The sequence below is a fragment of the Synchiropus splendidus genome, chromosome 4 (genome assembly GCF_027744825.2).
Source record: "Synchiropus splendidus isolate RoL2022-P1 chromosome 4, RoL_Sspl_1.0, whole genome shotgun sequence".
NCBI classification, from domain to species: domain Eukaryota; kingdom Metazoa; phylum Chordata; class Actinopteri; order Syngnathiformes; family Callionymidae; genus Synchiropus; species Synchiropus splendidus.
Window position 1 is genome coordinate 2,578,621 of NC_071337.1, and position 10,380 is coordinate 2,589,000.

The 10,380-nt window shown below is 49.5% G+C and overlaps 1 protein-coding gene across 4 annotated transcripts in view; it reads right to left on the reverse strand.

The window, feature by feature from the left end:
• Positions 1-7,931, reverse strand: part of kmt2e (lysine (K)-specific methyltransferase 2E) — a 23,022-nt gene extending 15,091 nt beyond the window's left edge. For 3 of the 4 annotated variants that reach the window (XM_053863767.1, XM_053863768.1, XM_053863769.1), the window contains exons 1-2: positions 7,600-7,931; positions 1,063-1,247 (exon numbers count right to left, since the gene is read on the reverse strand). In XM_053863767.1, coding sequence (XP_053719742.1) covers positions 1,063-1,133 — 71 coding nt within the window. In that variant the 5' untranslated portion in view covers positions 1,134-1,247; positions 7,600-7,931. The remainder of the gene's footprint in view (positions 1-1,062; positions 1,248-7,599) is intronic. The other variant, XM_053863770.1, reaches the window with a different exon arrangement.
• Between the last annotated feature and the right edge of the window lie 2,449 nt (positions 7,932-10,380).

Here is a 10,380-nt window from a genome sequence, read left to right on the forward strand (position 1 = left end):
GTCACTTCAACAGCTCTGAGGAAGGGGAGGGCTCTCCATCAGTTAAAGAGACAGCGGCGCCTCCATAAGCCGATGACGTCTGTTATTCTGTAGTCATGCGAGAACCTCCTGCTTCATTTATTTGACCAGAAAAAAGATACAGCACTGTCCTTGACAAGACGCTGTGAAGAAGAGAGGAGGGGCATGGTGAGGCTCGTTGCCATGACTCCATGCACCATTCTGCCTCACTGGCTCGACACATGAGCAAACATGATGCTCAAGTGTAGAGAGAAGGAGGAAGGGGAAAAGATGCTGAAGAAAACAGGGAAATGTGGATATTAGCGTCAAAGGCATTTACTGACAGGCCATTGTTAAGTGCAAGTACAATCAATGTAATGACTCCACTGTCCATTAGAGCCCACACTGCAGCGTCACGGACAATAAAAAAAGCTTTCCAGCAATAAAAATGGGAGCGCGCACAAGGCTCTGGAGTACAAAAAGTGGAATGAATGGCAAAAAGAGGAGCTCTGCCAGAGAACATCTGGAGTCTGACACAATTCACACAAGTCGTTTGACATTCAAGTTCTACTATGAGATCAACAGAGTGAGCTGACGCGCAGGGAGAAAGTAGGTGGGTATGAAAGTGGAGACGAGACGAGTGAACTGACAATGAATGGCGAGACACAGGGGCTCAGAAATTAGTCAATGGTTTCCGGTGTGTGAAGATGATTTGCAATTCAACATTTCAAAAGAGTCATGCTGAACAACTATTTTTAAAATCGGGGAATTTAAACAGGAACTTTAGTCGGCTTGTGTGATGCAACACATGGGAAGAGGTCAGTGTTATGGTGATCTTGACCAGATTCTGACCGTTTGACCAGTGACCTTGCTTACAAAAGTTACTCAAGTTTTGCTCAGAGGTGACGGGCGTTGCCACTGCCAACTACCGCATCTCTTTCCTTCATGAATTAGCCAAGCACTGACAGAACACATACGACGGTGGGACCACTCACAGCCACCTGCTATGAAGATTCACATGAAACAGGGATGGCAAAAGAGTCCCTCTAAAGTTTCAGTACTCACTCTGAGCCTGCAGCCATGTCCAGGTATGAGGTGTCAGCTGTGTCCACCCCTACTGGAATGACTATGCTCATGACGTTCTCTGCTGATCACTTCTTGTCCTACTGAGTCCGAAGAGTGGTAGTCCGAAACACTGAGGCATACCAGCCACAGCAGTCATTGCAGACATCTAAGTGCATCCACAAGGCCTGCAAAGGAGAAAAGAGCACATAGGTAAGACAGAAAACAGGACACTTGCATGTGAAAACATGGGCCAAACCTTTCACCCGCCACTTAGATTCAATGCGAAAAGGATCAGCAGGGCATATCTTCAATGACTATCAAGCTAAAACAGGTAACAGACGGCATGTTTGATGTCAGGATGTCACAGTGGCCGCACTGCAGACAGATGCACTGTATAAAACCTCCCACAAAGGGGAGCAAGAGAACATGAAGCAGCCAGCCGCCATGAAAACGGGGAGAAAACCACCACACAGAGGCCATTTTCCCCCCCTTTTCCTGAAGAGGACAGCTCTTCCAGAAGCACTCATGAAACCCCATTAACTCTTACATGAAGGTCTGGTTATTAATTCCTCCTTATTTTAGCGCATATCCACTGCGATCTCATGTGAAAAGATTATAAACTTGATGACATGTTTGGGCAGGACTGTCGGAGACGTCAAGAGTTGGCTCAACGAAACACACACACACACACTGGCTTAAGCAGTGGCGGCACTGTCGAGTATTAGCATGTGACGTGAATTCAGACGGGAGCATATGTGTCAGTGTGACTGCTCCTGATACAGAGCTCTGTTGATAAGCAGGATTAGTGGGAGGGACAGATGCAGAGACAAAATAGGCTGGAGGTCACACCTCCGCCTGCTTATGTGCACTTGGGCCAAACAAAGGCCAGGATGAGAGAGTCTATATAGAATTATACACACACATTATACAGAGTTGTGCTGACAACCCTAAACATTCATCTTCAGAAACAGTGGGACAAATTATTTGAAGAAGGGCAGGTTATCTCCTGTCTCTCCTAGAGGAACCAACCAGAAATGTAGTCTCGGCTTTCATTACAATATTCCCGTGTCAGTCTCATGAATGAAGCTGGGACTTTCATTGAGTATTTCCATCGACGATGTGAATGCATTTTCTTTTTCATTAATCACTGCATCACATGCATATTTAATGAGGTGAGCGAGGAACAAACATGACACTGCACTTCCAGCTGAGTCAGTGTCAAACCAGAACATTAGAAACTGACAAGGTTCTTTTCCTCTTTCACGGAGGAACCAGCAGTTAAATGGCTTCACATGATGTTGCAGTTCCTATTGACATGAAGACAGTCAGTCAACTGGAGTTGTTGCCATCACACTGCTACAGAAAGGCAAGGATAGAGCACAGACTCTTAAGCTTCAGGAGCAAACAAGTATGAGACAAGTCACGGAAACAGACACATTAAAAACATGAACAACTGCCACTTGTGACAGCTGCCAGCTTCATGGCTAATAAATAGAGTCAGCCAAGGTCATCGGCGGCCAAAAAGCTTTCTCATTATCCGTCATGCCAGTGGGGGGTATTTTAAACTGCATGCCGACTTTACAACGAGGGACACTCGTCATTATGTAGGCTGATGTAATGAGAAGAAGTTCTTCTACCAGTAGGGGGCAGCGTGCCAAAATGACTTCAATGACAGAGCTACATTTGAGCATTCGGGGGCTGCAGGTTTGTAGAGACTACTGGACCATTAATCTTCAAAATACGTACAGGAAAACCTCCTGCCCCTGTAACCTCTAGATCGTGGTACAAGGAGTGGAGTTGATATACGTAGCCCTAGAAGCAGTGTCAACAGACTGGACAGTTGAAGCAAATGTGTGTGTGGGGAGGAAAAAAAACAAAAGAAACACAGAGCAGAAGCATTCCAGGCTAAATCTGAGCGCCTGCACCAGCCTTTCCCTGCTCCTCCTACTTCCTCTGCGAGAGCTGTCCGTCACCCTGGAGAAGCACAGCCAAAAACATACCACCTCCCTTCCTGTGCCAGGTCCCCATGTCCAAGCCAATGTCTGTCCCTCCCTTGTGCATTTCCTAAATAAACCACAGACAGTAGTGCAGAGTGGAAAAGAGGAGGGCGTCTGAGACGAATGACAAGGAGCGGGGAAGGGCCATTTAAACCTTCTCTCGGCCAAATGTAGCACATGCATGAGTGTATCAGACATAAACAACTGGGGAAAGTGGACGAGAGCATTTAACAAGTCACAGGATGAGGCGCTTGTGTGCCACACATTACGTACGTCACTTGAGTGCAGTTAGTGCCACAGTTAAAAACTCAGGAATCCTCCACATACCGTTGAATTCTGCGGGCAGTGGGATGGGGGAAGTTCGCTGGGGTCTGTCTGACAGTGACGCTACACAGCATGGACGCTGGGTAGACTCTGGGTGGCGAAGTGGAGCACACAGCGTAAGCCAGTCTCTGCCTTTCCCTCCCTCCGTCAGGAGACAGTCACGTCATTGTGCGGGGAATAACTATCCTTTTAAGAGTGGACCGCGCTGAAGTCGGTGAGGGAAAACCCACACAGCACCAGAAACCCTCCACTCTTCATCATGACTGCCCCCATATGCCAGAGCTTTTCATTCTGGTTTTCGCTGACAAACATGCATTGCCCATGATTCTTTCATGAGAGAGGAAGAATGAGGATTTCCACCCCACCTCCTCCTCCTCCGTCTCACCTCAAACTGAGCCTTTATTCACTCCTTTGGTTGCAGCAATGACTCAGCCAGTAACACAAAACTTCAACAAAAACACTCACATACACAGGAAGCATGACAAGCATGGAATGCTGGTCTGTTATTCCTCGCATCATTCACAGTGGGGACATGGCAGCTGCAAGGAAGGCCAATAGCTCCGTCTGTCTGTCTCCTCAAAATCAAAACATTGAGCACCCCCTCAGTAGTGGCGCTGTGGGGTCAAGCAATTGCAGATACAGGGAAACTACAAAACTTTATTCAGCATTCCTGTTGCTTTGCCACAATAGTACCACCTGTAACCGGAGAAGAGTCAGCTTCACATCAGCAAAAAGGAATGGAGCAACTTAGGTCATCAGAAGACTTCTACTTCAGGTACAAGGCCTTAAATAGTGCTGCAAGTCTGAGGCACAGAAGTGGGAAAACCCTTTATGTGCCTGCATAAATTCTAAATAATTATTAGCCAGAAGACATGAATATATAACAGTAACTTGCGTCACTGTTAAAGGGTGACATGGCGAAAAGTCAGACAACGTCGTCACAACCGTCTTCAGATTCAAATGAGGTTGCTCCATGGAAGCCGTGGCAATATCAACCAGACTTCCCTGTGCAGCTGTCAGGGGCTGCTAGTAAAGGAAATCAGTTACAGCCTTAAACAGGTCACCTGAGCCCAGCTAGCAGTCACCTGATCCGGTTGGGTCTTACACCCAGAGAGCTTTGTCTCCAACTCTCTCGGGTCTGAGTCTCACATAAGTGAGATCATAATGAGCTTACATTAAGAAAACTACAGAGAAGGGCCACAGATCCAGAAGTAACTTTCTGAATTACAATAATATCGTCTCCTGGGAAGGGAAGACGAAGAGAACGTCAAGTTGAACCAACAGGAACAGGCATTCTTCTGTACCAATGCTGGTTTTCAATTGGAAGGTGCCTAGGTAGGTGTGACCGAAGAGAAGTGACTCCCACAGCGGCAGAAGTTTTGTGTACCTATAACAGCGGAGCAGCACTTCATTTCCCGCCAGATCTCAGTCAACACTGAGAGCAAACACTCTTGCTCAGTACGGCAGGTGAGATCCCGCACCTGCTTTAGGGAGCTCCAGCGAATGATGGACCAAAATCCAAACAAAAATGAATTCTGACCAAATTCTCCAAAAACCTTCCTCTGGTTCCTGTAACATTTGTCAGCCTCCTCCAAAAACCTGGAGTCCAAAATACACCCACTCCAAATAATGAACACGTGTATGACATTACTGTGGATTATATGCTACAAAATATTTCAATGTTTTGCATTAGTCTTGTCGGGTTCAGTCAGCAACCTTCAGCGAGCACATGATTTCCATGTCGTACTGTGAGAGAGATATATATTGAAGGTTAAGTCTGGGTTCTCCCCAGATTCTGTGACCTGAAACAAAGACTTATGAAAAGACACTTCCCTCTTAACACGTACACTGGAGGAGAGAAACACTGGCAGCATCAGTGCTCCTCTGTTACTATTAGGAAGCAGAGCACAGAAATACGCATCCTGGTAGGTCCGGCTCTGCACCCACTATGCTGATTGGTCTATTTATCCATCACTGTGGCTCTTCTGGCCTATGAAACATTTGTGTAATCAGATTCCCCTCTCCGGTAAGGATTTTGGCTTTATATCAGCGAGGCGCTCTGTCATTTAAATTAAATTGGACATAAGAACAGGTCATCCTGGAGAGGACATGTCAGTCCACAACTGTCCTCGTCCAAATCTGCAGAAATATTTCAAAATCATTTTATTGTAAAAAAAAAAATCCAGCAATTTCTGAGTGTTATAACATGAACTGTGGCCATTAAAAAAGCTGTACTATGTCTCTTTGACAATGAGAAGCTACATGAACAGCGACATTGAACAAAACCTGTTTCGATTTTCTAAATGGAACTATTTTGCAAGGGGCAGCGGAGGGGACCGTATTTTGAGGATCGAGGCATGGTGGGGAATTCTAATAACCGTAGTGTCGAAACGGCCCGTCAGATAAGAATGCGCTCTGTAGTTGCTTCCCGGAGAGAATGTCGGCGCTGCAGTCAGTTGTGCCGGTTAGGGGTGTGGAGGCAACAACACAACACCCAGCTGCTGCCGCCGCCGCCGCCATTTTCAGAGCGCATTTCTCAGGACGGCGAGACAAGCGTTCGCCCAAGTGGAGCCTCGACACGAGAAGAACCCCCCAAGAGTGCATTCAGTCGCCTCCCTCACACACTACCTTAAGTATCCCTGAGCCGGTACCGTCTATGTGTTGTTGCCATGATGTGAATTCGTCGAAAGCAGCGGCGGTTAGCCGAGCGAAGAGCCATTAAGGCCTCCATCGCAAAAGCAGCAACCGGAATCCGGAGCGATGCAAACCGTGACCAAAACATCGCGTCTGTGGACTACTTTAAATCACTCGACCTAAAGGATGCAGACGCCGCCCGTGGAAATCAGCCGCTAAAAGCCAACGCGAGCTAACGGTACAATGCGCAGTGTTAGCACGGGAAGCTAAGCGCGACAGCGGGTCCCAGTTTGGACGGGGAACAACTCCCACAACAACAACCATTAATCTCAGGCGTACAACAAAGGTCAATGAGTCCCGTTGTTAGCATTTTGATCCATCTTAATTTAGACGCTCTGGCAGTGGATCTGGTGCTGGTGCGACAGACCAGGCTCCCCTCCCCCGAGCTTGCAGCACTCGCACCAAGCGCACCACCTCGGAAAAAGCCTCCGCGGTGTGTGTCGGCCAGGAAACGACTTGAATCGTCGCATCAAAACCGATCTCAGTCAAATCAACGCGAGTCATTTGGGCTCTTAGAGGCAGCCGCCGTGGGCTGGACCGCGCTGGAACTTTACTGATTCCTGTTTACATGCGCGCATTGTTCCCCGCACTGGCCACTCGCACTGTCGGGGCTTTCGGGTCGGAAATACTTGACGTTCATGGACAGCAAAAAAAAAACCTCGCCTTTTCAGAGCACCGTTAACTGGAAAACACAAGCGCTCGTGCGCCGCACATCTACATTTCTACCAGTTCTGTTGACGTGTTTCGAGTTTTCACATGGTCAAGCCGCGAAATGAGTTCATTTCATGGATATTGTCTCGGTTGTCGAAGGGTACTGAGCTCAGGCCCGGGTCAATATCTCACCCTTATGCAAGTTAGAGACCCAGAGGTTGACTCTCGTTTCAAGTGTAGCCCAATAAAAGGCAGGTTTTTGTCAATCAAAACACCCCGAGAATCCACGGCTAAACACATTTCCTGTAACAAAGAGGGCTCGAAACGATCAGCAATGTCTTGCACTAGTGTGTGTCTCAGCCCCAGTTGACTTTTCACACGACGCAAAAGGAAAATTCAAACAAGTACAGTTGTCTGCCTCCGTCGCTTTAAGCATTGCGTTTACCCTACGTTGTTTCGCGAAGGCGTTGCTGAACGCGGTTTCATTGTGATTTAAAGATCGTATCGAGCGCCTGCTCGAAACAGCGTGTGGGGTTTTTCGCTATTAATAACGAAAAACGAGGTGCCTTTTACAGCAGGCTAATTTAGGCTAGTCTGTAGCATGTGCTAACCAGGTAGCTGCGTTACCAACTTGACATTCACGTTGGAGACAGAGCGCCACATCACTGGCGGCTAGTCGCTTCAAACTTTCGGCAAGCAAACGGCAGGTTTGTGAGGGGAAATGACGGCGTCCGCCTGCAGTTAGCCGCCGTGCTACACTGGCTCTGGATACTACATTAGCCAGCATGGAGCTAAGCAACGCCAACAATAGCCCTCCAGCTCGGATTTAGACTCCCAGCGACCCAGCACAACACACCAGCAGCATACGTACCGTTTTATGTCCACTCTGGGGGATCCGTAGGGCGAACTGGAGGACCTGCGTGAGAGCCCCGTCGCTATCCACACAGCTTCCACAACCAAAACAATACTTCTGTCCACACACTGCGGATCACTAGCAAGGCTTTCTCCTGGGTCCAAACCAACGGGACGCGCTCCCAGCTCAGTGCTCTCTTGATCCTCGGGCTCCAGCTGAAGGCTGAGTCAAATGAAAAGCGATAAAATTGGGCCCTAGTAAGCGGCGAGTTTCAGAAATTAGATCCCCTCAACCCAGTCTCTTTTCGCTTTGCAAAAATGGCGGCCCTGCCAGGACTGCCGAGACTCCGCCTCCCCCACGAGCCCCCCTCCTCTGCCATCGGTAAACACGAGCCCCGCCCCCACGCTGCTCGGGGCTTCTCGCTCCACTTTGCAGGGGCCGCGTGTCCGCTCTCGACGCGCGCTCCCGCGCGTCCTCCAGCCTGCTGTATATATGTCACTGACGTCCACAGTCCGCGAGCGTCTCCCCTGAGCCGCGAGTGTGGCGCTCGGCTCCGACACGGAGAACCGCAGTGGCCGCTCGTGCGTCCTGCGTGTTTTTAGCCTTCTGGGAGGCGGTGAAGGGAGATTTAACTTGCCGCTCAATAAACTGAAGCGCGTGTTCTGAGGCTGTGTGTTGGCTTTTATCTATTTTGTTGGTTTTGGAGGTGAATTTTCAGGCGTAAACTTGAACTTGAGCTTCAGCATCAGCATTATTATTGTTATGTTTTCTTCATTATTGCGCGTTGTTCCAAAGCACTTTCATGTTGGTGGGATCCTCACAATAAAGCTGGTTCAGATTCTCAGGTGTGAACTTGGACGTGGGCTTCAGAATCAGAAAAACCTTATGAATTAATTTTCTTTTATTATATTATAATAATATATATATTACTGCCATTGTCATTGACTTTCCTTGGTGCAAGTGAGCATTAAAATAGATAACATGATAAAGATCAAGGTAAAACAGGCAAGTGTATTGAGAGCAGGAGGTCGTGGCTTCTTCTGTGTGACTGGCCCACGGACCTGATGAAGCCCTGCTGAGCTCCACAGACCCTCCCATCAGGGATAAGCTCTTGATCATGGACGAATAACTGTGGCGTCTTTCATAACCAGTATGGTTTTCCTTCCTTCCATGTCACCGTTCATGAAGACAGGGGTGCCAGGACGGGGCAGAGGGCTCTGAATGAACAAACGTGTGGATGTGGCTACACTGTTGCTGCTCCACACGGTGGGAGACCATTATGTAACACCTTATACAAGCGCACTAATGTGTTTGTTTAGCCGATGTTTGGTGGAGAAGCCGCTGGACTGAGCGGAACAGTGGAGATTGAGGAGATGTTTCTGCCAGAGATGGATCCAGCGGTGACCCCAGGATGATCACATGTGGCGCTGCCCCAGTCGGACGGTGGCACTGAGGAGGACCCGCTGGGTTTTTAGAGGCCAAGTCCACCGCAACCTTGTGGATCGTCGTGTCCTCGCTGGGCAGGCAGCAGAGATGCCTCTGACATCACATGTTCAGCGAGGATGTCCTCATCCTCTCCATCTTGGTGACCCTCCCCCACCCAAAACCCGCATCTCCCCGAGCATGCGCACTGGCGAGGGAGCGCTGCGTTTGCTGCCGCGCAGGCAGCCGCGGGTTCGGCGTCTGTTCGGGTGAAGCTGGGAAGGACGGTCGGTCCCGAATGGACCCGAGGAGAAGGTGACGGCCGCAGAGGAAGCGGTTGTAGTGAACGACGTCAGTGCGTTGGTGGGTGCTGGATGGCGCTGCTGCTGTACGTTACCACCACTGAGTGGAAGCACTGACATTTTACAGCCAGATCACCAGCTGGGCTCCGGCGGGAGGCGCGGACCGATGACGGACAGAAGCGGCGCCATTGTTCCTGACAGTAGCGGGGGAGAAATCGTGCGATCGTTCATCTTTTCCTTTTTTTCCCGGAGTAGTTCCTCTCCGGTGACATCATTGCCCGGCTGGTAAGAGGCGGGGCTTGAGCGCGGAGGGGAGAGGGGCGGGGCTTGAGCTCGGAGGGGCGAGGGGCGCAGCCGGAGATCGACGACGAGCAGGCGCCATTAGCGAGCGGCCGGAGCGCGAGCTGGAGCGCCGGCGGGACGCGCATCTGCGGCGGACAACTCTCTGGGACGCGACACGTTAGTTCACGTTCCCGGAGGCCAAGAGGTTCATCGGCGTTTGCGAGCGGAAGGCTTCGTTCGGTCTCCGCGCGAAGCCGCTGGACACCGTCGAGGAGAAACAAGATGGCGACCGGGATTTCTTTTGCATCGGACTCGAGCACAGTTGGGGCGGTGGCGCCGTGCACGCGCCGAAGGCGTGTGAACGCGAGACAGTGCGCGTTCAGGACTGGTTTCCTGTTTTCATAACTTTATACTTCTACCTTGTTTTTGTTCCGCAGTTACGGAAGCAGCGGCGAACGGAAAGAGCTCGTGCTTTATTTCCATCCTCCCCGAGTTCTTACATCATTAAAACACCGAGACTTACAACTACAGCTGAGTTATTTATTCATTTTAACGCTGTTGCGACTGCTGCAAAACCAGAAAATGAAACACTGCTCAGGTCACAACCTGAATAAAACACAACCGTCTTTAAACCACCATTACACATGTTTATTTTAGGAATGGGGCCGACAGTTTTTAACCTTCATTCAGTTCTTTCCACTCCTCCCTGTCTTAGCAAACACAACAAACATGGATCTATTGGGTTAGTTTGTGCCAATAAGACAAAATACGGAACAGTGAACGCAGGTTGTCG